At 57.3% G+C, this 25,795-nt stretch overlaps 1 protein-coding gene across 2 annotated transcripts; it reads left to right on the top strand.

Annotated features, from left to right (window-relative positions):
* The first annotated feature begins 5,703 nt into the window (after nucleotides 1–5,703).
* EPHB3 (EPH receptor B3) lies at nucleotides 5,704–25,718 on the top strand. Of its 2 annotated transcripts, XM_058556182.1 has the most exons (16): nucleotides 5,704–6,249; nucleotides 14,895–14,959; nucleotides 16,136–16,808; nucleotides 19,151–19,306; nucleotides 20,086–20,436; nucleotides 20,603–20,727; nucleotides 20,907–21,066; nucleotides 21,144–21,252; nucleotides 21,639–21,691; nucleotides 22,768–22,890; nucleotides 23,012–23,259; nucleotides 23,714–23,929; nucleotides 24,041–24,190; nucleotides 24,281–24,474; nucleotides 24,575–24,730; nucleotides 24,837–25,718. In XM_058556182.1, exons 1-16 carry the CDS (start codon nucleotides 6,138–6,140, stop codon nucleotides 24,943–24,945), a joined length of 3,000 nt encoding a protein of 999 aa, XP_058412165.1. In that variant the 5' UTR covers nucleotides 5,704–6,137; the 3' UTR covers nucleotides 24,946–25,718. The 2 variants fall into 2 exon arrangements, with proteins under 2 accessions (XP_058412165.1, XP_058412166.1); XM_058556183.1 differs by lacking the exon at nucleotides 20,086–20,436.
* Nucleotides 25,719–25,795: the final 77 nt, after the last annotated feature.

Below are 25,795 nucleotides of genomic sequence, written 5' to 3'. Positions count from 1 at the left end.
CAATGTGAGTCTAGGGCCGAGAACCCCTCTGTGTCCTCTCCTGGCCAATACCTCTTATTTTCCAGGCCTCAGCCCTGTCTCAGCTCTGTGTCTGCCTCCTCAGGAAGCCTTCCATGACTACTGTTGTGGAGTTCTTCTTGGCAGGGGGGGCTGGGTGCCCATCCATGCCTATGCCCCATGGTGTCTTAGGCTTGCTTGACATTCGCCTTCCTCGTCCTCTGACTGTGACCTCCCTGAGGACAGGGGCCTTGTCTATTGGCTTACCGTTGTACCCCCACACCTGGCACACAGTAACTGTTCAGTAAATGGGCTGTAATGTCAAATATCAAGTTAAAATCTGTCTCCCTAAAAATTTCCCTTAGTCCCTGCTATTCCCTCCTTCCTAATTAAACATGAAAGCCGCAGTCTTTCCGTTTTGTAACTTTCCCCATATGTGTATGGGCATTGGTCCTTAATGAGCACTTTTGGATCCTTCTGGGTCCTCGCTGTCCTCTGGAACAGGGAGCTGGCTCTCTGTTCCCACAAACATTAGTGTTTCCCCAAATAGCTCCTAGAAAAGGAAGAGCTGCTTCTCCACAAGAGAAGACAGTTTGCAAACAAGGGCTGCACAGGCAGGCTCAAAGGCAGCAGGAGCGTCTTCCTCTCAGGGAGATGTTTAAAGCACCTCCACTTAAGATCACAGAGAGGTTTAGTCAATACTCCTCCACTTCCTCCTTCACCTTTCCTCAAGGGAAGCCAGAACCGAGCTCTCGTCAGAGGGTACCGCTGCAGAATAGCTTCAAGAGAATGGAGGGAATGATCCAGGTTGGATCGGAAGAAGATGAAGGCGAAAAGCTGCCAACAGGGCATTAATTGGCTTTGGAACAGCTAAGAGCCTTGCCTTGGCCCAGGCAACCCAAGGCGAAAGCAACTGTGGAGGAAGAGGCCCGCACCTTTCTCACCTCCTTTGAATGGGCGGCTCAGAAGTGGGGGAAGGAGCCAGGAATCCATAGGGCATGCTTATCCTGCCAAGTGCCCAGGGTCTGGAGGGAAGCCAGGCTGCCCACCTCCTGGGGCTTGGGAATGTGCCTGATTGGAAGGAAGCTGCAGCCTCCCCATCAGAGAGGAGGTGCTGACAGCGGCGAGTGCCCAGGCCCCGCGGGGATCCAGGGGGGAGGAATGGCTGCTGCCAAAGCACTGGGTGTGGACAACTAGTCTTTGTTGGATTTCTGGCTCCATTGACTTTCCTTCTCTGGGCTCAGTTTCCTCATCTGAAAACGAGGGTTTTGTTGGACCAGCTGTCAAAGGTCCCCTCTAGCCTCCCCTCCTGGGGCTGGTGAGAAAAAGGGGAAAACAGAGGGAGAGAAAAGTGCAGGACGGGGTGTGACTCAAGAGAAAGACGGGAACGCAGCCCCCAGTCTGGGGGGATCTGGCGTGTCTGCACGTGGCATCAGGCTCTAGACTGGAGGCCCAGCCCATAAAGGAGGGGTGGAAGGGCTCCCCTACATCCTGGATGAGACATTGGATGAGGAAACTGAGGCCCAAGGAGCTTTAAAAGACTCACACAGGTCACACGAGTAGCAAGCAGGGGACCTTGGCCACTACAGGGATGGCAGGTCGGTTGAACTTCATGGGCCAGCTCTGATGGATTGACAAGGGCTGTCTGCAGCATCACATTGAGGAAAGTCCATAATCAACAAGCAATGTCTGCCCCAGGCTGGGGAAGAGGAAGTGGCAGCATGAATACCATACATTTGCTGTGCTTACGGATTCATTTAGTATCATTTAGTAAATTGTTACCGAGAGGCTACTTCTTGCAGGGCTCTGGTCCTTACACTGGGGATTCAGTTGTAAATAAGACAAACTCTCACCCTCAGGGAGCTTACATTCTAGAAGAGGAAACAGACAATATACATGTAAACAAATTACTAAATAATATAATCTCAGCTAGTGCTAAGTAGTAGAAGGAAAATAAAATAGTGCAATACGATAGACAGTGATGATGTTGGGGAGGAGGGAGGAGGCCAAAGTGCTCAAGGAGGTGACATTTAAGTGGAGACCTAAATTCTGAGAGGAGGCAGCTCTGTAAAAGCTGGAGGAAGGGCTTCCAGGTAGAGGGAACAGCCAGTGCAAAGGTCCTGAGGTGGGGCCTCCAAAGGACAGAGAAAGATGCAAATTGAGGCTGATTAGATGGCAAGGGAGGGGGTCAGTGGAGGAGGTGGGAGTGGCTGACAGACCTCCCAAACTTAGCCAGTCCCCAATGACACCCTTAATCCCCAATCTGCTTCCCCCAAACAAATTGCTCCTTCCCAAGTCTTTCCCTGTCTTCCCATAAATGACCGACCACTGCTATAATCCCAGCCCTGTCACCATCAAGTCTTGCCTGTGGCCTCCTCGCTGGTCTCCTTGCCTCCACCCTTGTCCTTGATTGAAGCCCAAAAAGCACTCATCAAACCAATCCCACCATCATTTACTGCCCCAAAGCTCTCTTCTCCCAGTTTTGTCTTTCTTGCAACTATCCCCAACCACAAACCAAGGGACACATATTTATTATCTTTTTAAAAGAGAATCTGGAGTTCGTCACAGCCATGGGGGCATGAAGTCCCAAGTCAATTCACACACATTCCTGTAGTCCCCAAACTGACAGTGTTTCCAGAGTGGTTCTGGGGACCAGGCATTAATTATCACAGGGACCATTTATCAGGCACCTGCAGTGCTCCTGGCCCTGTGGCCAGAGCATCACAATCGCCCTGCAGGGGAGGCGTGATTATCATTCCACCTTCATTCCTATGGGTACTTGGACTCTGAAAGGTTCACTTTGTCATAAGTCCCCCAGCTGGTCTCTGTGATGCCAAATGCCAGGCTCTTGTTTCTACATTGAGCTTCCTCCTAGACTCACATGGGCAAAGGATGACGGGCTTGGAGAGAGGCACCTTGACCTCAGTCTGCACATCTTCCCTTTATTCTGAATCAAAGATCAGAGCCTGCTTCCTAGGTTCCTTGGCACATCCTCAGCCTGGAAAGATAAGAGGGTTAGGACCTTCTGCCCACCTAGTCCCGAAGAGATGGATGTGTCCCAGCCCTCCTTATCTGGCCTGGCTTTCAGTGCCCATCCTTCCACCTGCTCCCCTCTCACGTCCATTCTGTTGCCAGGTGGTCACCTTCTTGCCCCGGGCTGGTGTAGCCAGTCCCCGGGGCCCTCCAGCCTGTCGGCCTCTTGATCGGACAGCATTCCCGTGGGAATCATGGTGTCAACATCCGGCGAGGACGGGCCCTCCGTTACTTGCTGGCCCTGCCGCCTCTGCTATCAGTCCCAAGAACAAAGGAGCTCGGTGCCTGCCGCCCGGCAGTCTGTGTTTGTCCAGGGCGAGGCCTAGCCTGGCACAGATGCTGAGCAAACAGGAGTGCCGGCCTCACAGATCCGCCTTACAACGAGCAGGGCTTCAGCTGGGAAGTGTTGCTGCCAGGCCACCTGCTGAAATATTACCCTGCCCAACTCCAACCAGCACCCCAGGACAGAGGGGACTGGAGGGCAAGCAGTCCCATCTCTGGGCCTTGGGCTTTCTAGCTCTACAATGGGAGAGTTGCACAGGATGATCTCCAAGATCCCTGCTGTGGTCTAGAGCCTCGAATGATGTTACTGGAAGTCACTAGGGCTTGAGAACAGATCTGGAGGCAGACATGCCTGGAGGGTGGGGGTGGAATCTGGGCCTCTGTCTCAAGGCATCCCCACCCCCACTCCAGCCCCATGTACCCACCTATACCTCTGTCTGTGGCCAAGACTGACCTCTCTCAGAGCAATGTGCTCGAGCACTGGATCCATGGCTTCATTTACCCTAATGGTGCTTCCAGGACTGGAACTAGGGTACTTCATGATCAGAGGAGTAAGTGTGACCATTTTGCTTCTGAGGCCACCTAGAATCTTGTCTCTCACTCTCTGCCCCCGGTAATCCTGGGGTAGCTGGGGAAGGCTCCGGGGGACCACGGAGGGATGTTTCTCCAGTTAGGACAGTGAGAGGCTGCACGGTGACAGTGATTCTCAGACTTCAGTGTGCATCAGCACCACCTGGAATGCTTATTGAAAATGCAGCATCCGGGGCCCTGTACCCCAGAGACTCTGAGTCCCAAGATCCAATGTGGAGTGGGTGGCTCAGGATTCTGACTTTTTAACTAGCACCTAGGTGATCCTTAGGTCTCTGATGAAGAGGAATTGGTGAGTCTAAAAGCCACACAACACTGGATTCAAATCCCACCCCTGCCACTTATTAGCACTGTGACTCGGGGCAAGTCACTAAGTCTTTCCAGATGTCAGTTTTGTTTGTAAAATAAGGCTGTAATAACATCTACCACTTAATAAACAAGACCTATTGTTTCAGAGTGTTTATTGCACTTTGTAAACGTTTGTTGAGCAAACGGGGTAGAAGTCCATTTGCCCAATTCAGAAACCTGGGGTTCTCCTTGATGTCTCCGTCTACCACATATCTCTCAACCACTCAATCACAAATCCTGTGAACTCTACCTCCTAAAATATCTTAGACCTGCCGACTTCTCTCCACCCCCACAGCCACCACCCTGGTCCAGCCACCATCTTCCTCTACCTGACCACTGCATAGCTTCCTCTCTGTTCTCTCTATTTCCACCCTTGCCTCCTCCCCTTCTTCCCTCCCAGAGCAGCCATGCTAATCTGATAAGGTAATGCCTCTGCTTCAAACCCTCTCTCTCTGGAAGGCCTCATGAGTCTAAAAAGAATTTTTCTGGTCCCCCACACCTACTTCTAAGCCTCCTTCAGCCCCTCTCAGCCTCTCTTCTACACTCAAGATGTTCTGAACCTCTTTCAGATTCCCCCAATGAATACCAGTTTCTCCTGCCCTTGGGACTTCACACAAAGCGTGTTGGCTCTTCCTGAAACGGCCACCTCCCCTCCCCAAACGCACATCCTTCACCTACTACTCATCTTTCATATCTCAGCTTGAATGTCATTTCCTCAGGACCAGACATAGCCGTCCTCCTCCCATGTGCTCTGGCGACTTTGTCCTTCCTCCAGACTGATACCTGTCACGCTCTGCTCTGATGACTTCACACCTGCCTCCAGCACTAAACGAGCTCCCAGAGAACACAAGCCTCTGTCTTACCCATGGCTGTAGCGCACGCAGTTGCTAGAGTCTTTGGCTCCAAGAAAGATGAAATACACGGCTGAACGAATGAACGAGTAAATAAACGAGCGAGAAGGGCCTGGTCGCAGGATATGTCACGGTGGGCTCCCGCTGGTAGCGCCTAAGCTGAGTTTAGGGTCTGGAGGTACCTGGAGAAAAAGACAGCCGCCTGGGGGCGTCCCTGGGCTCGTACAGGCCACAGGGGGGCGCCTCCGGCTCGTTGTATGTGGATGGCACCTCCTCGGACTTAGGTTCAGTTACTAATCGCCAATGGGCGACAGGGGGCGGGGTTCTCCCTCTGATGGACAGTATCGCTCCGCCCAATGCAATTCATCTTTTCCTTGGCCCCGCCCACTCCAGGCCTCGAAGACCCTGAGGGTGGGCCTGGTGGAGGCGCCACCAACTGAACGCCAGCAGAGTGCTCTCAAAGCCGAACCAACTAGCCTGGCGGTCTGTGAGTGGGCGGCCGGGGGCTGGGGGCGGGGCCGAGCAGTTGACAGGCAGGCGGCCGATCCCGCCCCTCTCGCCCAGAGCGGCCGCGCCAGCGCTGGGGGCAGCAGAAGTGAGTACGTGAGCGGCGGAGCAAGATACCTGCTTGGACCCCGGACGCCGCCCGCACCCAGAGCCCCGGATCCGAGTCAGGCCCGCGGCGGACCGCCGGATTACTGTGCACTGCGAACTACGACCACTTGCGCCCTCCCGCCCCAGCCCGCCTCCCCGAGTCCTCCCGCTCCGAGCTCTCCAGCGCCCGGGATCCTCCTGGACCGGTCCGTCCAGATTCCCGCGGGACCGACCTGCCCGCATCCCCTAGCATCGTCCGGCTCGGGGCGCCGCCTCGGTCCCGGAGCCGCCCTCCTGGATTGCACCCTTTCCTTGCCCAGATCTCCTGGGACCGTGCGCGAGCCTTCCTCGGAGCTCCCAGAGCGGACCCTCCCCCGGGTGCCCGCAGCCCCGCCGGCGCGGCCCGGCGCGGCCCGGCGCGGGGTCCCGGAGCCCGCCCCGGCCATGGCCCGAGCCCGCCCGCCGCCGCCGCCGCCGCCGCCGGGGATCCTGCCGCTGCTCCCCCCGCTGCTGCTCCTGCCGCTACTGCTGCCCGCCGGCTGCCGGGCGTTGGAAGGTGAGTGGCGTCGGGGGCGCGTCCAAGGGTTAAGGTGGCCGGGGTCGCCGGAGCGTGGCCGGAGAGGTCCCGTGGTGCGGGTCCGATACGGGCTGGGCGCACGTCGGAGGAGGCTGCGCCACCGGCGCCCTCTCCAGGGTTCGGAGGATGGTGTGGGGAGGACGCCCCCGGAGCCACCTCCGAGGAGCTGGCTCCGCAGCCAGCGGTCCGCGGGGTGCGGGATCGCGGGCAGCTCGACTCGGATTGAGCGTCCCCGAAAGTAGTCATGGCCCGGCCGTGAGCTTCTGTGGCGGTACCCCGCACTCACGGCAGAGAAGCGGGGTGCTCGGCACCTCCCGGAGGCGAGGAAGTGTGGGCGACCCACCAGGCAAGGCGGGGGCACTGAGGCTGCTGCGGGGCTGTGGTGGGGGGCGCGAAGCGAGGCTCCCCAGTTTGGGGGGCGGCGTTGGTTAGGAACTCGTTGGAGTTAACTGTGAGAATGTGAGTGCCTGCACCCCGCTTTGTCCGGGGATGGCTGCCGGGGTGGAGAGGCAGGGGCCTGTTATTGTTTATGGTATACCGAGCGCCAACTACACACGAGTGCTGTGTGCACGGGCTTTGCACACTGCTGCACGGCTCCCCCTCCGCCTTATGGCACGACACCTCGAGTACTCGGGTCTCCATTGAACCCCTGAAGTTGTGGGGTTTGCGCCAGGGAGCAAGGTGCCTTACCCATTAGCCAGTGGGAAAAGGCGGGGTTCTCAGTGGGTTGGGTGAAACCTGCCAAGACTGCTGCTGAGGGGGTAGCTCCAACTTCCAAATGACTGTTCTTGGATGAACAGCCGGAGTGTTGTTGGCCCTGGTGGGAGAGCTCGCACACTTGCTGCTTGACACAGCCTGCAGGGGTCTGAGGCACTGAGACCGGTCACAAACAATAGACACACACACACAGTTTCCAAAAATTTTGGAGCCATTAAATGAGGGAAGCAAAACTTTCTTTAATGTGGAGAGAAGGACACCACAGAAATCTGGGGGAAACTGGGATACAGGCAGTACTTATTTTTGGCGTCTTTAGCAGATCCAGTCACTTTCTTCCTTCAGAACAAAAAAACGGGAATTCTGTGTAACTTGGTTTGTTCCTATGTTCACAATCGGTAAACTTAAAGGTTGGAAGGAAAAAAAGAACACAGTTTCCAGAGAAAGGCATCTTCTGGTGCTTTCTGATTTTCTCCAAGGGAAAAAGGTTCCTATGAACTGCCACCCCTTTAATCTCTGAGCCCATTGGTGCTGACAGACCGATTCACACGGGTGGACACATGCAAATGCAGACAGACACACCGAGGTCGCGCCCACACTTGCGCACACTCACCCACATGTGTGTGATAGGATCACGGGCGTGGGAAACCGGTGTGGGGCTTTATTGTTGATTGCCTCAAGGGTGTGAGCCAGGGAGCCTGTTGGAGCTCCCAGGTCTGTGCCTATGTCTTAGCCCAGGAGAGGTGACACAGACACACAGGCTTATGGGGCGGTGTGTGCCGGGCTCCAGGGCCCTCGTTGTGTGGTGTGGTGGGTACTGGTGCTGAGAGTGGGGTGTGGGGGTGTGGTTGGGTCAGGTAAGCAAGGGCTACCTGAGGAGTCTCACCCCTATCTCTCTCCCTCCCTTTGGTCTTCCCTCCCTTTCTTCCTCCTTTTCATCCCTCTCAGTCGCTGGGAGCTGGCTTCCAGGCTTCCAGGCCAAGGTGCTGAGGGGCTGACCATGAAGCAGGGCCCTGATGAGCTGTAGCAGCCTGGGAAAGAGAGGGCAGCAGGGCCATTGCCCTCTACCCTGTCCTGCCCCTCCCCCTCAGCTGTGAGGTGGGATCTAGGGCTGCTCCCTGGCTGGGAGGCCAGGCCAGTGTGGGTGCTCCTAGGAAGTAGCAGTGCCTCCCAAATGTGGCTTCATCAGCTCCTCCACTTTTGCCAACCTCAGATCTTCAGTCTTCTGTCTGTGTGAGTGAGAATGAAAGGAGAAGGAGAGCTGCCTCAGGGCGCTGACCCTGCCAAGAGATGCACCTACCCACCCTCCGGTTCTCCCTCACTGGGAGAGGGGATAGTCTAGTGCCCACCTCCTAGGGTTGTCCTGAGGATTGAATCCTTAATGTGTGTAAAGTGCTTAGCACATAGCCGTTGTTGTTCAAGGATTAGATGTTATTGTTCTTACCCTAGGGTCTGCTCCTTGGGGAGTGATGGAGTGAAACTGGTGTGTGCCCTTACCCTGCTGGAGGGAGGTTAGAGGAAGGAGTGATGGGGGCAGGGAAGGTGGTCTGGGGAGGAAGAAGTTGTCATGTCGTGCCCCGCTCCCCAATCTCCCTTCAGCCCCGGGAAGGAAGGGATGGGATGGGAAGAGAGCTGGCTCTGACCCCTGCCTGTCCCCCACCCCTGTTCTGGAGCTTGTAGGGTGGGGTGGGTAGACTTGGAGGTTGTGGGTGTGACCAGAGGACAGGGCTAGGTGGGACCCCCAGCATTGGAGATCTCATCAGCCCCCAAGCTTTACAGGCAGGAGATCTAGCCTCCTTGCTCCAGCATTCCATTTGGGTTTGCCAGGATTTGGTTTGCCCTTGGCCTATGGGAGCCTTTTGGTTCCTTGCATCTGGGGGTCATTATATTTAGGCCCAGGGTCCCAAAGCTGAGGGTGCTGCCCCATGAACCCCCTGGTTAGATCCTGTCTAGCATCTGGTTTCTCTTCCCTGCCTGCACACTTGGGGTTCACCAAGACTGCATCCGAGGAGCTCATCAATTTAAGGATGGAGCCAGGGTCCTTGCTTGTCCTCTCTGGTTGAAGAAATATCCCTCCTTTTACCTTCTGAATGATTACCCTCCCCCACTCCCTCCCCCAGTTGCCCTCAGATTTACCATCAGTCACAGGGAAATAGGGCCACCTCCTTGCTCACTCCTTTGAGTGATGTTCCCCAATCCCCCAAACCAAGATCATTCTCCCTCTCAGGACCACGAGTGGGTACGGGAGTGGGGTCCAGTAGGTGAGCAGACAGGAACAGGGTGTGGGATGAGGAATGGTGTCTGGACCATAGGCCCCTTACACCTGACATAGGCTGGGGAGGTCCCTGCTGGGAACAGACCCTTTTGAGAAGAGAGAATCAGTTACCAGATCGTAAGAGGTGGGGACTGGCACAGCCCTCTCTCAGCCAAGCCTTGTTGGCTGAGTTGCTGCTGCAGTGGAACCGGTCCCTGAGGGAAGGAGGCAGTGTGGGAGTCCATCTCTTTCTCAGAGGCAGCAGCAGTGACCACTGAGTAGGTGGTAGCTGAGAGGGGACAGTGGGCCAGGATTTCTGTGGCTTGCTGACTTGTCTGAGTTGCCTCTGGCGCCCCGACCCCATCCCTGTTTGTCATGAGCTGGCACTTCAGAGCTGCCGATGAGGGACAGCAGCAGGTATTTGGGGAACCAGTTTGCCCATTGCTACCTTCCCTTTAGCCAGAATGGCTGCCGCTGTCGCCACTGTGGCCTCAGCGGCAGCCAGCTAAAGCCAAAGCTGCCATGGGCAAGGCCTCCGCCACCCGGCCTTGCACTAATTAAACAGCATGAAGAGGCTGAATCACCAGGCCTGCATAGTTTGAAAATTGTAGCCCTGCCTGTTGTGCTGAGTCAAACTGGTTTGTCGGGATTGGGCAGCTGGGGGGGTGGGGGAGGGAGCCTGGGTACAGCTGGGCACCTGATGGGGTGGGAGAGGCCCCCTGGCCCAAGGGCTGGCCGGCACCCCATCTCATATTGCCCTCTGCCCCCAGACTCCTGGCCAGACCCTCTGTGGCCAGATCCCAGGGAAGGGCTTAGAGGCCCCACGTGAGGCCTTCTGTCCTCTGGCTGGCTGGCAGGACCAGGACTGGGGTGGGGGGCATGGATGAGGACTGAGGCATCCGGGCTCCCTACCCTGTGCTGCTTCCTTCCTTCTCCTCCCTCTCAGGTTTATTTAATTATAAATCCCCATGATCTGAGGGGAAGAATGAAAAACAAAATGTGTTCCCTGTTCTGGGATGCTCCCCTCCCCTCCATCCTAGACTGGAGGGCCGAGGGGCCATGGCAGGGGAGGGAGGGTGGCCCTGGGTGAGTTAGGTCATCCAGGTCCCATGGCAGGGTCCCCCCAGGACCCCTTTCTTCTTGTGCTGACCAGCCTGAGTGTGCAGGTTGGTACATGCACACATACACTGACACACAAGGGAGGGGCGGGAAGGGAGAAGAGAGGACAGGTCCCTCAGGTTGGTTGGCTAAGGTAGAGACCCCATGGAGGAGGAGGGGGACCAACTCAGGGGTAGCATGGAATTTCTCCCTGTCATTGCAGGCAGGGCTCCAGGGTTCTCCTTCTTGTTCAGACACTGCTCCTCTGTCCTCCTGCCCCTGCACTGCTGGCCCAGCCCTGGAGTGTGACCTTTCCTGCCACCTCGAAGTCCCTGGTCTGCAGTTTGCACTGGAGGTTCTTGCTTCTGTCTCTAGATGCTTTTGGTTCCCTGGGTCTCACTGAGACCCCTGTTCCTAGGGTGGGGTGCTCTGGGTGACTTGGGGCCTAGAGAGGCTGTGGGGTCTGGCAGCTGCATAAAATTGTGTGCACCTGGCCCTTCCCCAGGGCAAGTGGCAAGATCCCAGCTGGTGCCTCTGCACCAGGGTGGCCCAGTGAGGCCCTCAGACACAGGCTAGGTATGCATGATGTTCTCCTCATGCTGGGCCCCCAACTTATGTGTGGAAGTGTTGCCTGAAGCTCCTGGGGCTAAATCTCTTCATGATGCCACCCCCTCCCCAAGAGCTCAGGAGTCCTTGGGACAGGGCCACTGTACTGTCAGGGAAGTGGCCTGCTGCTTGGGCAGGGGCTGTACCTGGGGAGGCCGAACCCAGCCACACCCAGACTCATCTTCATGCCCTGGCTCCACCCCCAGCCTCATTACCTGTGACAGCTCCAGCCTGTGCCAGGGCCAGAGCGAGCAGGTCCGGGGCTTGCTCCTCCCCTGGTCGAGGCTACCCCAGTACCTCTGCTTTCTTAGTAGACGCTGCCCTCTCCCACCTCTTCCTCTACCCCACCGAAGACTCATCCCATAGAAAGAACATGCTTGTAGTGTGTGTGTGTGTGTGTGTGTGTGTGTGTGTGTGTGTGCCTGTGTGTGTGTGTGTCTGTGTGTGTGTGTGTGTCTGTGTGTGTGTGTTGCATGTGCATGGAGGATGCACCTCAGAGACTTTACACAAACTCTAGGTACTGATACCTACACTGTGTGTGCATGCTCTTGGGGCGTGTTTCAGTGCAAATGGGCATCTGTGTGTGTGCAGCTGATGCCGGTTGTGTGTGACCATGTCACCGTCTCTGTACAGAGAAACTGGTGTTTGTGTTTGCACTCGACTACACTCAAGACTGTGACTTGTGGCTGGCAGTAGTGTGCGCAGTTGGGTGTGTAAGGAGAATGTACTTTTGGGTGTGTGTGCCCTCTGTGTATGCATATGTCTTAGGAAATCAGCACATATGAAGACTGAAAGAGCGAGTCTTTGCCTAAGGCGAGGCAAATCTGTGTGGAGGAAAGATTCACTCTATACGGATGTTGGAGGAAGACTAATCTGTTTGTACCGTGTGCCTCTGTGTGTCTGAGGAAGACAGACCGTGGCTGTGTGGAGCCATGTGTGTGTTTGCAGGCGGCTGTGGCTGTGTGTGTTTTTGTCCGCCATATGTGTTGACTTGTCGCTCTTTGGCCCCAGTGGTGGGGAATGAGAACTGGGGAGTGCGTGTGCACGTGTGTGTTTGTGCACAGGCGAGGGCCATGCCTCTGCTGCCACGTGGCTGCTCTCCGTGGCCCGGCGGAAACCTGAAAGGGGTGTTGCTTCACTACTGAGCATGGAAGCCCCGGTCCCAGAAAGCCCCCAGGCCTGGTGTCCACTTCCCTACTTGCTATTGGGGGGCTGTTGGGGTTCCCTGCCTGGCAGAGCCCTGTATCTGGGAGTAGCCAGCCACTCTCTGGTCTCCCTCCTGCAGCCACATGGTGGGACAGCGGAGAGTGGGGGCAGCTCGGGAGTTTGGAGATCGCTCATTCATTCCTGTTTTGTCCTTACCCCCATACCTCATATCCTTCACCCTAGCACGTGTACGCACACATACACACACACAAGCCACACACATAGCAGAGAAAAGTTGGGTGCTGTTGGGTTGAGTCTCTCCCTTCCACTGCCACAGACAAATTCTAGGACCAGCCCCCCATGTCCTTCCTGAGGCTCGGATACCAACATCTCAGGGTCTCTTTCTTGTTGAAGGGAGCAGTCCCCTCCTCTCCCCCGCCCCAGACGTGGGGAACCGAGAGCAAGCCCCCCTCCCCACCAGGGTGACCGGAGCCCTTCCTTAGGCACACATGACTCGAAATCCAAGTCCTCTCCTCATTAATGGGAAAAATGTGCCGAGATTGAGCGATGGCCAAGGCTGAGCGATGGCCAAGGGCTGATCCCCTCCCTCTCTCGCTCCCCAGAAATTAAACAGAAATGAAGAACCTACCCCCTCCCGCCCGCCTCCCACCTCTCCACGTCCCCTCCCTCCTCTCCCTCCTCTCAGATCCAGCGCAGGGCTTGTTTTAAACTGTGGAGGAATCTGGCTGGAGGGGGGAGGGGGCTGAATATTTGGGTTTAAACAGTTCCAGATGGGTTTGGCACAGGCTGAGCAGAAGGAAGTGAGGGAGAGGGAGGAGGGAGGCAGCGCTAGAGGAGTGGTGGGAGCCCTTGCCTGCTCGGGCAGCAGCGGGCAGGGCAGCGGGCAGACAAGCAGGCGGACTGGCTGGCTGGCTGGGGGAAGGGGGTGTGCTTGGCTGGGCTGGCTCCCAGGGACAGGAATACTCAGGGCTGCTGGCTGGGGAAGAGGCCACTTGGCAACCTCCCTCTCTGTCTCTGTCTCCTTGGGCCTCCTTGTCTCTCCATCTCCCTGTCTTTTGTAGTCTGCCGCTGGCCATCCCAGCTGTCTGGTCCTAGCCAGCCGGCTCTGCACATCCCTCCAGCTCTGTGCTGTCCACCATCCGCCTCAGCGAGGCCCCTGCTCCACCCGCCTCTCTCTCTCTCCTTTCTCTGGGCCCCACTTCTGCCCATCTCTGCTTCCCTCCCGTACCCCCCTGCCGAATGTCTGTGTCTATCTGTCTGTCTGCCAGAGAGGCCCGTCAGGCCACCGACGACGAGGCTGGGATAGCTCACCCTGCAGCCGGGCCCTCCAGGGACCAGCCTCTGCTGCAGGAAGAGGAGGGAACCTCACTCCGCGCAGTGAATGGCTGCTGCCTGCTGCCCCCTCTGCCTCATGTGGGGGCCCCGGGCCGCAGCTGCCTCGTTCACCATCCTCGGCTCAGACCCAGACTCCAGGAAACACGAAGGCCGCAAGCCTGGAGCCTGTGGGGTTTGAGTCTTTGCTCTCCTGGGCACCCTCAACCTGCCCCTCTGTTGATGTAGAGGCCTCCAGAAGTTCTGGGGCAGCTCTGTCCCATTCCTGCTCAGAGTTGAGGGGGAACTACTGGCTGCCCCGTCTCCCAGACTATGAGAAAGGAGTTGGCACCCCTTTCCTCTCTTTCCTGCTCCCAGGTCTGATCTTGAGGTCACACTGTCAGAGAGCAGGGTTGTCCAGCCAGAACACAGAACCAGGTTCCCAGGGGAGCGAGTTTATATCAGAAACATTAATGGGCCCCTCCTGTGGCCGGGCAAGGGGAAACAGACAAGAAACCGCAGCTCAGAGCAGGGTTGGTGCTATGACAAAGCCCCTGGCCCTAGATGCACAGAGGAAGGCATCTAACCCTGACTTGAAGGTTCAGGGAAGGCTTCCTGGAGGAGGTGACAGCTTAGTGGGACCTAAAAGGTACACAGGAGCTTTCCAGGCTTTCTCTGTCCCCCATTTACAGAAAGGCATATTGCAGTCAGAGTGCCCTGGTTAAGGGGTTAGTTATGGAATCAGGTAGACCTGAATTTGAGCTGCTTTTCAACCCTTCACCCCAAGTCCTAGCAGTTTTACCTTAGGCTGTGTATTTACTTTGTCTGGGCTTCGCTTTCCCATCTGTAAAAGGGGTACACCGACAATACCTTTATCCAAGGATTGCAGGAAGAACTGAACTAGCTCTCTAGGAGCTGGTCTGGGTCTTGGTGGCCTCCACTCCACCCTCAGAGAGCATTTCTGCCGCATCCCCCAGAGGTGGTTGAGTGGGAGGCTGGGGGGAGCAGGCTCTGGCCTGTAACTGCCCTCCCCTTCCCCTGGGTGTGTGTGGGGCTGGGCCTTTGTGTTGGGGATGGAGTCTGGGGAGGCCTGGGCAGCAGGATCTGAAGCACACAGCCCTTTGTTCCAGGAGAAAGGCCCTGCCGGCCCCTTTGTGTGGAGATTAGCGGAGCCTGTAGGTGTGTGAACTGGCCCTGGCTCCTGCCTCATTAACCCAGGCCTGGGGTCAGCAGGAGACACCCACCCCCAGCTGGCCAGACCCAACATCTTTGGGCTGTGACATCTCTGGGGATGGCCGCAGGGCCTCCTCCGGGGCAGGGGAGCTGAGGGCTTTGGGGACTTGGGGGTGGGGAGGTACCTGGTGGGAATTGGTCTCTGGTGTCCTGGCTCTTCCTGGGCGACCTCCTCACCACCTTCTCTTTCTCCCCATCCTGAGCTTGGCCCCTGACCTTTCTCCTTCTGTTGCTTCCCCAGAGACCCTCATGGACACAAAATGGGTGACATCTGAGTTGGCGTGGACATCTCATCCAGAAAGTGGGGTAAGACTCCCTGCCGTCTCTCCTGAGTGTTGGTGGCCAATCAGGACACTCTTCCCTCCAGCGTCCACCCTGCTCAGGCTGGACAAGGGCTGCTTCTGCCCCCCGCTTGTCAGTCTCACCTCCTGCAGCATCCCCATCCTGTTCACCTGTCCCCTTCCTTTTTTGACTGATGGTCTTTCTCTGTGGGTGTTTTCATTTCACACCCTTCAGCATGCCTGTGTGCCCCCTCTTCTTACCTACCACCTTTGTCCCATTCTCCCTCTGCCCACCCCTCAGCCTGTCCTCAGCCTAGTCCCATCCCTCTCCTGCCCGACAGCCCTTTGCATGTCTGTCCCAACCATCTCCATCCTTCCTGGATTCTGGGAAGAGCACTGGCTTGGGAACCAGGAATCCTTGGTTCCATATCTCTAACTTACTGTGCGACCTTGAGCAAGGCAATTTACATTTCTGGGCCTCGTTTCTTGACTGTTAAATTCTTGTAGTCCTGACATCTCTAAAATATTCTAATTAACCTCCGTAGGTGGCCTTCACAGCTGCCTAAGCTCTGGAACACTGGGGTTGGGTAGCACTACAGTCTTCAGTCACCAGGCCTGACTTTGTGACCTTGGGCAAGTCCCTACCTTTTGTGAGTCTTGGCTTCCTCTTTTCTAAAGTGGGGACAACAGATGCACCTCCTTATGGACTTGTTGCGGAGGTTAATTGTGATAGCAACAGTGACGGCTAATGTTTATTGAATGCTTGCTCTGTGTCAGGCACCGTCACAAGCCCATGACATGTATTAAACTGACTTAATTCCTAACAGCTTCATTTTTTCCAATCAGCCCCATTTTATACACAACGAAACTTAAGCATAAAGAGAATAAAATTTATAGCTAATACTCATCGAGTACTTATCAAGTGGCCTGTTCTAAGTACTTCATTCATTTAAAGTCATTTATTCCTTACACATCTTTTTTCTTGCAGTGTTACAGATAGGGAAATGGAGGCATAGGGAGGTTAAGTGACTTACCCATAGTCGCACAGCAAGCAGAGTGGTGGGATTTGAACCCATGTCTGTGTGCTCAGCCACTACCCCACAGAAGCATCTCTGTGAAGTAAATATAGCAGCTCTGGGCATGTGGGAAGCACCTGGAAAATGTTGGCGCTCACTCTGTTTTTTACTCGGTCCATGCACAGTGGGAAGAGGTGAGTGGCTACGATGAGGCCATGAACCCCATCCGCACGTACCAGGTCTGTAACGTGCGCGAGTCAAGCCAGAACAACTGGCTTCGCACGGGGTTCATCTGGCGGCGGGACGTGCAGCGGGTCTACGTGGAACTCAAGTTCACGGTGCGCGACTGTAACAGCATCCCCAACATCCCTGGCTCCTGCAAGGAGACCTTCAACCTCTTCTACTATGAGGCTGACGGGGATGTGGCCTCGGCCTCGTCCCCCTTCTGGATGGAGAACCCCTACGTGAAGGTGGACACCATCGCGCCTGATGAGAGCTTCTCGCGGCTCGATGCCGGCCGTGTCAACACCAAGGTGCGCAGCTTCGGGCCGCTCTCCAAGGCCGGCTTCTACTTGGCCTTCCAGGACCAGGGCGCCTGCATGTCGCTCATCTCTGTGCGTGCCTTCTACAAGAAGTGTGCATCCACCACCGCGGGCTTTGCCCTCTTCCCTGAGACCCTCACTGGGGCCGAGCCCACCTCACTGGTCATTGCCCCCGGCACCTGCATCGCTAATGCTGTGGAGGTGTCGGTGCCACTCAAGCTTTACTGCAACGGTGATGGAGAGTGGATGGTGCCTGTGGGCGCCTGCACCTGTGCCACCGGCCACGAGCCAGCTGCCAAGGAGTCCCAGTGCCGCCGTGAGTGGGGACGGGCCTCAGGCAGAGAGGCACGGGAGGGGAGGTCTCAGGCCACAGCCACCTACTGCCCCCTACCCACCACTTCCTACCTGCTGGGTGGGAGGTCTGGCATCAGGTCCAGGATGGAGGGAGGGAAGGGAAGAGGGGTAGCAGGTGCAGAGAATGTGGTGCAAGGAAGGAGGTGAGAGAAAATGAGGAGAGACCCTAGGATAATAAGAGAAAAAAATGAAGCTAAAGAGAGAGGAAGAGAGACATGGAGACTCTTTGACAAGGAGGCACCTGAGGAACCTGGTCCGAGACCCAGGAGGCTGGCAGAGGAGCCCGCTGTGTCCCACCCCAAGTGTATGCTTCACCCTGAAAGTACTAGATGGGCCCCAGAGCTGTGGGGACGGGCTGTGGGCACCTCGTGCATGGCCCTTTTTCCTTGGGGCCTCGTCCTTGAGAGGCAATATTTCCAGCACAGGACACAGTCCCTGATGTCCTGAGTCCTCTGCCACTTACCACCTGTGAGACTTAACTCTGTGAACCTCGGTTTCCTTATGCAAAATGGGGATGATGGTAATGATTCCTTCATAGAGGGGTCGTGGGGCTTACGTGAGTCAATGCACGTGAAGCTCTTGGAACGGTGCCTGGCACACGGCAAGCACCACACCACCTGTTAGCCGCGACTCCCAGAGCCCTGGGAGGATGGGGGACGTGCATTATTCGTCCTTATTTCATACATGAGGAGCTTAGGACACTTGTCCCTGGTGGCTTGCCAAGACTGTAAGAGCTTACCGTATAAAACCTATTCACATAGGGCTGTCTCATTTGAGCCTCACCACAACCTTGTCAGGTCGATTCCATTTATCTCCCCTATTTTGCCAATAAGGAAACTGAGTTTCAGAGAGGTTCCGCGCTCGCGGCCTCACAGCTGGGAATGTGGGAACTGGGATGATGGCCTCGACCAGTGCTCTGCCGTGCAGGACAACGTGCCGAGGGCCTTGCCTTCTGTCCCCTCTGCCCAAATCTCTCCCCTGGCACTTGCAGCCTGTAGCCCTGAGGAGTGGGAGCTGGCTCTTGGCACAGACCGAGGTGTGAGGGACCTGGTGGCCCGAGCAGGCTGTGAGGCCCGGTGTTGGGTGTTGTCGTGGGAAGGTGAACAGTGCCTTGCCTGGCCCCTCCACTTCTCTATGGGAACCTGCCCCCAGACTTCCTCTTCCCAAGTGGAGAAAGGGGGTGGGGGTGATGAGCCTGACAGCCTGAAGAGGGGCTAACACTCTGCAGGTCCCTGGCAGGAAATGCATGCTGGTTCCCATAGCAACCAGGCTGGCCTGGCCTCTGACCCCTCCCCCACTGGCTCAAAAGAGCTTGGATGGAATATCACCTTAATGAGGGGAGATTAAACCCCAGAGAAGGGCATAGCCCCAACTCTGGGCCTTCTACACTCTGGATGACCTCCCAGAGGTGGTCATATATGAGTAGGATGACCATATGCTGTAATGTGTCCAGGGCAGTCCTGGTTTGTGCCCATTATCCTAACATGATGATTACTAGTGCCCACTTTCACTCTCCACGTATTCCAGTTTGAATAATAAATTATATGGCATTGTAGAGATGGGGAATCTGCAGACCCCAGGTCCAGGGGCCCGAGCGTAGATGGCAGGAGAGGAGATGGAAGAGGAGGGAGGTTGAGGCACCGAGCTCTGGGCTCACTTTGGGGCCTGGGGTTGCCCTTGTGGAAGCTTTGAGGCCTCTGAACTCCAGGTGACCCCAGCCTTCCTGCCTGCTCTCTTTCTTTCTTTTTCTCACCCTTCTTCAGCCCCCACCCCTGCCCAAGGGCAGAAAGGAGCTGCTGCCCTGCTCCTAGTGGGTGGGGACAGAGGTTAGCTGTGAAACTCGGAGGCCCCACTTCCTGGCTGTTCTGAGGTGTCCTTAAGGGTCCACAGGAATGATTTTCCTCAAGCTTCAGGGAGGGGTGGGGGCATCCCAGCAGAGGACAGGGTGCCGCCAGCCCGCGTAGGGGTCTCTTCCCATCCCCCTCCTCTTCCTCCTCCTCTCTCTTTTCCCTGCCTCGACAAGCCCAGGCTGTCCAGGTGATGGGGCTGACGTCGTCCATGAGGCCTCAGGGTTGGGGTGGGGGGGCAGGGGCGGGGAGGAATCCGCTGACGTGGGGTTTCCACGGGGCAAAAGGGCCTTTTGTAGCTGCAGCGGGAGTTGGGCAATCCCAGCCTGGCCCCCACAGTCTAGGAGGTGGAGGGGCCAAGACCTGTGCTAGGGAAGGGCCAGATTCCCACGGGGTGTGGAGGGTTGGCGTCTGCAGGGCAGGGAGGTAAGCACGTCCATCCCCTTCTCCCCCGCAGCCTGTCCGCCTGGGAGCTACAAGGCGAAGCAGGGAGAGGGGCCCTGCCTCCCCTGCCCCCCCAACAGCCGCACCACCTCGCCAGCCGCCAGCATCTGCACCTGCCACAATAACTTCTACCGCGCAGATTCGGACTCTGCAGACAGTGCCTGCACCAGTGAGTGAACTCTCTGCTCCAGGGCTGCCCTCTGCGGGCCAGCCTAGGAGGGCCTACACGGTCACTGTGAATATCTCCATTTTCCAGATGGGGAGACTGAGGCTCAGAGAGGTTAGATGTTGTGCTCAACATGGCACAGCTAGGAAGTGTCCGGCCATGAACCAGAATCCAGGTCAGCTGGCTCAGCCCTTCTACCAACATTTAATAAGCACCTCCTAGCTCCTAGCCAGGCATCGGGAACCAGCTGGGGCCCTCCAGTCCATCTTCCTCTGTAGAACTGCTGCTCTCCTGGCTCAACTCTAACCACAGAGTGGGACTCACATCCCTGGGGCAGCCTGGTGTCTTGCTTTCTCTCTGCTCTGGCCTTTGGCGTGCCAGGCATTGCACCAGGCGCCAGGGATGCGGAGAAGAATAAGATACAGTCACTGTCCTAATGGAGCTCGCAGCCTGGTGGGAGAAACAGATGAGAAAACAGATAATGACCATTTAATGTGCTAAGTGCTGGGCTGGAGGAGATGCCCAGGAATTCTGTTATGGGAGTGCAGAGGACAAGGAGAGGATGATTTAAGGAAGGCTTCCAAGAGGAGGTGACATCTCAAGTTGAGCCTTGAAGATGAGATGGGAGCCTGCACAGTGAAGAAGTGTAGGAAAGGTATTCTGCTTTTAAGCAGAGGCAAAGGCAAGGAGGTAGGAAGCAGCTTGGCGGGGGCAGGAAGTCTGGGCAGAAGGGTGTCCCAGGGCCTTAGCTCACTGCCCTTTGGCCTCCACCTTCCCCACAGCGGTGCCATCTCCACCCCGGGGTGTGATCTCCAATGTGAATGAGACCTCGCTGATCCTCGAGTGGAGTGAGCCCCGGGACCTGGGTGGCCGGGACGACCTCCTCTACAACGTCATCTGCAAGAAGTGCCATGGGGCCCCCGGGGCCGGGGGCGCCTCGGCCTGCTCCCGCTGTGATGACAACGTGGAGTTTGTGCCTCGGCAGCTGGGCCTGACGGAGCGCCGGGTGCACATCAGCCATCTGCTGGCCCACACGCGCTACACCTTTGAGGTGCAGGCAGTCAACGGTGTCTCGGGCAAGAGCCCTCTGCCCCCCCGCTATGCTGCTGTGAACATTACCACCAACCAGGCTGGTGAGGAGGGGCACAGGAGGATAGGGCCTGGGTCGTCTTCCCCCACACAGAGCTGACATTGCCGAGGGCCTGCCAATGAACTGCAGGAGTCCCACGGGTATTTGGTCCCTTGGGGAGGTTGCCAGGGCCCGAGGTGCCCATGGTGAGCCCTCCACTCTTCCCCTAGCCCCATCCGAAGTGCCTACGTTACACCTGCACAGCAGCTCAGGGAGCAGCCTGACCCTGTCCTGGGCACCCCCGGAGCGGCCCAACGGAGTCATCCTGGACTACGAGATGAAGTACTTTGAGAAGGTCAGAGCCCCAACGGGCAGGAGGAGGCCTTGGGACAGGAAGATTACACCCAGATAGTGTCAAGGGCTCTTGGGAGCAAGGCCTTGGGTACCGAGGGGGTCAGGGGGCCGGCCTGGGGATGGGCAGGGCTGATTGGCCTCACGACCCGCTTGAGACACCTTCTTCCTCTGGTGTTGCAGAGTGAGGGCATTGCCTCCACGGTGACCAGCCAGAAGAACTCTGTACAGCTGGATGGGCTGCGGCCCGACGCCCGCTATGTGGTCCAGGTCCGTGCCCGCACGGTAGCTGGCTATGGGCAGTACAGCCGCCCAGCGGAGTTTGAGACCACAAGTGAGAGAGGTACACACCCCCTGAGCCTGTCCCTGCCTCAGCCCGCACCATCCCTCCCTCCACTCACCGTCCCCTACTGTCTCCAGGCTCCGGTACCCAGCAGCTCCAGGAGCAGCTTCCCCTCATAGTGGGTTCTGCCACGGCTGGGCTTGTCTTCGTGGTGGCTGTTGTAGTCATTGCTGTCGTCTGCCTCAGGTACTCCCAGGCCCATGCTTGCTCCCATGGGCTGACTAGAGCTTCCCTTTAGCACCCTAGAGCCGTCATGCCACATAGGTGAACCCTCACCCACATCAAATCCAGAGCCACAGCCTTCCCGGGCCCAGGCTGTCTTTGCTGGAAAGCCCCTCTCCAGGCCACATCCATGTCCTCATCCAGTCCCCCAAATCTACTGGCAGATCCCCTCAGGGACTGAGTCCACTCAGCCCCTTGCCTGGAGACCCACTGGCTGCTCTAACCACCAACCGTGGGACCAGGCGGTGGGCCATCCCCTGTGCGCTCTGCCCCTCCTGGGAGCCTAGGGGTCCTCTGGACAGAGGGAGCTGTCGGACTTGTCTCAGCCACCCCCCTCCTGCCCCCTCCAGGAAGCAGCGGCACGGCTCTGACTCGGAGTACACGGAGAAGCTGCAGCAATACAGTGAGTTTGTCTCCTCTTCCCGACCTCCCAGCACTTCCTTGGTCCCTGCAGGGCTTGGAGACACCCTTGTCGCTGCCTGGGACTTCATTCCTTGTACTCCTACTCTGGGCGCCCCCTCCTACTTCTAATCAAGTGCCATTTCCTGAGCCCCTACCTCACCACTGCCAGCCCCAGAGATGAATGATACGCAACCCCTGTCCTCAAAGGCAGTTAGTTAGTCCCGTGAGAAAAAAAGATACATACACAGAGGAAACGATGAGTGTTTCCTTAACACTTAAACAATTAAGTGTTAAGCTGGGTGTTCCTGTTATAAGGGGCAGTAAGAGTTCAGAGAAGAGGAAGGCTTCCTGGAGGAGGTGGCCTTGGGCTGAGCTGAGCCAGGAGGGATGAGCAGGGTTTAGAGAGGTAGGGGAGAGCATTCTTGGCTAGAGGAGCCTTTGGAAGGTGGTGGGTGGGGTGGGGAGAGTGCCCAACTGTGGGGGCAGTGAGAAGACTGGTTTGACAGCTAGTGGGAAGCCAGGCTGGGTAGTTGTGGCCAGTCCTTGGAGGGTCGTGAAAGGCAGGCAGAGGAGTTTGGACTTGACTCCACCACAGGTAATCCAAAAGGCTCCCAAGCTGGGGAGAAATACAATGCAAGTATTGTCTTAGGAAGACAGGTATGCAGGACAGATTGGTGGGAAAAGTCTAGAGGCAGAGAGCCCAGCTGGGAGGCTACTGCAAGAGTCTGAGTGTTGAAGGCCTGGACAGGGTCAGGGCAGTGGGAATGAGGGGAGGGACGAATCTGAGAGAGGCTTTGACATGATGAGAGATGAGGGAGAAAGAAGAATCCTAGGTGTCTAGCCTTTATGGTCACTAACTCTCTTGGAGGGGATGGTGGTGGGGTGGGGAGGGGGGCAGGTGGGGCTTCAATGGGGAGGAATATGAAGCAGGCTTAGCAGGAAGGTTGGGAATGTGCTCCCACTGGGGGTGAGAGCCAGGGCAGGATCCTGGGCCTGAGGGTGCAGCCTGAGGAGTTCCCTCACCCTCCCCAGCCTGAAGATCTGGCCCTCTCTCATGCTCACCTTTTCTTCCTCTAGTTGCTCCAGGAATGAAGGTTTATATCGACCCTTTTACCTATGAGGACCCTAATGAAGCTGTGCGGGAGTTTGCCAAGGAGATCGATGTGTCCTGTGTCAAGATCGAGGAGGTGATTGGAGCTGGTGAGTTCTTGGGGCACAGTGGGGAAGAGAGGCCGGGGCTTACCTCAGGGGAGGACTGAGGCGGGCTGGGTATAGAAGTGACCCCAGGAATAGCTTACTCCCTGTGCCCTGTGCCCTGCAGGGGAGTTTGGGGAAGTGTGTCGGGGTCGGCTGAAACAGCCTGGCCGCCGGGAGGTGTTTGTGGCCATCAAGACGCTGAAGGTGGGCTACACGGAGAGGCAGAGGCGGGACTTCCTGAGTGAAGCCTCCATCATGGGTCAGTTTGACCACCCCAACATCATCCGGCTGGAGGGTGTGGTCACCAAAAGTCGGCCCGTCATGATCCTCACTGAGTTCATGGAGAACTGCGCCCTGGACTCCTTCCTCCGGGTAAGAGCCAGCCCCCAGTTCCTCCCCTCCTCGTCCCCCAGAGAGCTGGGTTGGGCAAACCACCCCTCCCACAAGTCAGACAGACCCTATTCAAGTCCACAAATACTTACTGAGGTGGCGTGGTGCAGGGAACAGCCCGGCCTTCCGGGCCAGAAAGACCGGAGTTCTCATGTCCACTCTGCCCCCCTACCGCCTGTGTGACCTTAGGCTTTACTTAACCTCTCTGAGTCTCAGCTGCCTTGGTTGTAAATGGGAGTGGGAAGAGCTATTGGGTTCTCATGGGAGTTACTTGGGATCTTGTACACCGATGCCTGCCACACAGTAGGGCAGTTTACTTACTCTCAGTGCACTCTGGACATGGTCTTGGAGGACTTGAGAGGGTGGGCAGGCCGCGGGCAGGCCCTGGGCCAAGAGGGAGGTGATGAGCCCACCTGAGCCTGCTCGTTGCCTCCAGCTCAACGACGGACAGTTCACGGTCATCCAGCTGGTGGGCATGTTGCGGGGCATTGCCGCTGGCATGAAGTACCTGTCCGAGATGAACTACGTGCACCGAGACCTGGCTGCCCGCAACATCCTTGTCAACAGCAACCTGGTCTGCAAAGTCTCAGACTTCGGCCTCTCCCGCTTCCTGGAGGATGATCCCTCCGACCCTACCTACACTAGCTCCCTGGTACAGGAAGCAGCCGGGAGGGAGACTGGGGGCGGGGCCAACCAGGCAGGGGCTCTGGGCTGGGGAGCAGCCCCGAGTCATAGGGTGAAGGGCGTGTGCCCCCCCCACCAGGGCGGGAAGATCCCCATCCGCTGGACTGCCCCAGAGGCCATAGCCTATCGGAAGTTCACCTCTGCGAGTGACGTCTGGAGCTATGGAATCGTCATGTGGGAAGTCATGAGCTACGGAGAGCGACCCTACTGGGACATGAGCAACCAGGATGTGAGTGGGGCCAGCCAGAGCGGGCGGGTGGGTGGAAGGTGGCCTGGAGCAGAGTGTGGCTTACTCCAGATGTCCCCGCTCCCGGCCCAGGTCATCAATGCCGTGGAGCAGGATTACCGGCTGCCCCCACCCATGGACTGCCCCACAGCGCTGCACCAGCTCATGCTGGACTGCTGGGTGCGGGACCGGAACCTCAGGCCCAAATTCTCCCAGATCGTCAACACCCTGGACAAGCTCATCCGCAACGCCGCTAGCCTCAAGGTCATCGCTAGCGCCCAGTCTGGGTCAGTACTCTGCCTCTGCTCCCACCCTGCTCTCCAGCCAGCAGCCCTACCTCTGCTTCCCCTGCCATCAGGACTCACCAAGTCCCTCTTCTCCCCACAGCATGTCACAGCCCCTCTTGGACCGCACGGTCCCAGATTACACCACCTTCACAACAGTTGGTGACTGGCTGGACGCCATCAAGATGGGGCGGTACAAGGAGAGCTTCGTCAGCGCTGGGTTTGCATCCTTTGACCTGGTGGCCCAGATGACTGCAGAGTGAGTGTGCCTCAGATTTGGAGGGGCAGGGCAGGGGGGCTCTGTGCTGGGCCCAGGGTGGTGGGCAAGAGGGCAGGGACTGACTCTGCCCTTGGTCCCTCTGCAGAGACCTGCTCCGGATCGGGGTCACCTTGGCTGGCCATCAGAAGAAGATCCTCAGCAGTATCCAGGACATGCGGCTGCAGATGAACCAGACGCTGCCCGTGCAGGTCTGACACCCGACTCCCACTGGGTGGGTGCCCCCCAAGGACTGCACACAGACTCCAACCAGCCGGCTGGACTTTTGGACTTTTGGACTTTTGGATGCCTGGCCGTAGGCTGTGGCCCAGAAGATGGAAGTTTGGGGAGGGCCCAAGCTGGGACTTCTCCTCCAGGCCTGTGCTCCCTCCCCAGGAAATGTGCCCCAAACCTCTTCATATTGAAGATGGATTAGGAGAGGGGGTGATGACCCCTCCCCAAGCCCCTCAGGGCCCAGGCCTTCCTACTCTCCAGTGGGGGATCCCTACCACCTCAGACTTGGCTGTTCTTCAGTGCTAGAGGTCCTTGTAGGGTCAGGTAGGAGATAAGCCTGGGTTCCACAGGGCCCAGCCTTGGCGGGGGTCTGGCCCCCCAGGTAGGCAGAGAGCAGTCCCTCCCTCAGGAACTGGAGGAGGGGACTCCAGGAATGGGGAAATGTGACGCCCCCATCCCGAAGCCATCTGGCACCTCCAGTTTGCACAGGGACTTGTTCTGGGGGCTGAGGGCTCTGCCCCACCCCCGCCCTTGGTGCTGTCATAAAAGGGCAGGCAGGGGCAGGCTGAGGAGCAGCCCCTTGCCCCCCAGAGACTGACTCTCAGAGCCAGAGATCGGATGTGTGTGTGAGTGTGTTTGTGTCTGTGTGTGCACGCACTGGCCTGCACAGAGAGCATGAATGAGTGTGTAAAAGCATGGCCCTGTGCCCTGCAGTGGGGCCAGCTGGGCCGTCAGCGGAATAAAGGCAATAAGATGATTCTCTCTTGTCCCTTCTCATTCCACCTCCCAAGGCAGGATTCCCTGATGCCCTCAAGTTCACAATCCCTCAGCACC

Source organism: Diceros bicornis, chromosome 15, assembly GCF_020826845.1.
Source record: "Diceros bicornis minor isolate mBicDic1 chromosome 15, mDicBic1.mat.cur, whole genome shotgun sequence".
NCBI lineage: Eukaryota > Metazoa > Chordata > Mammalia > Perissodactyla > Rhinocerotidae > Diceros > Diceros bicornis.
This window is presented reverse-complemented; position numbering and strand designations above follow the sequence as displayed.

Coding starts and splice junctions, on each gene's coding strand:
- EPHB3 (XM_058556182.1), top strand. CDS start 6,138: ATGGCCCGAGCCCGCCCGCCGCCGCCGCCGCCGCCGCCGGGGATCCTG. Junction 21,067..21,143: donor TGAGACCACAAGTGAGAGAG/GTACACACCCCC, acceptor TACTGTCTCCAG/GCTCCGGTACCCAGCAGCTC. Junction 23,930..24,040: donor CTACCTACACTAGCTCCCTG/GTACAGGAAGCA, acceptor CCCCCCCACCAG/GGCGGGAAGATCCCCATCCG.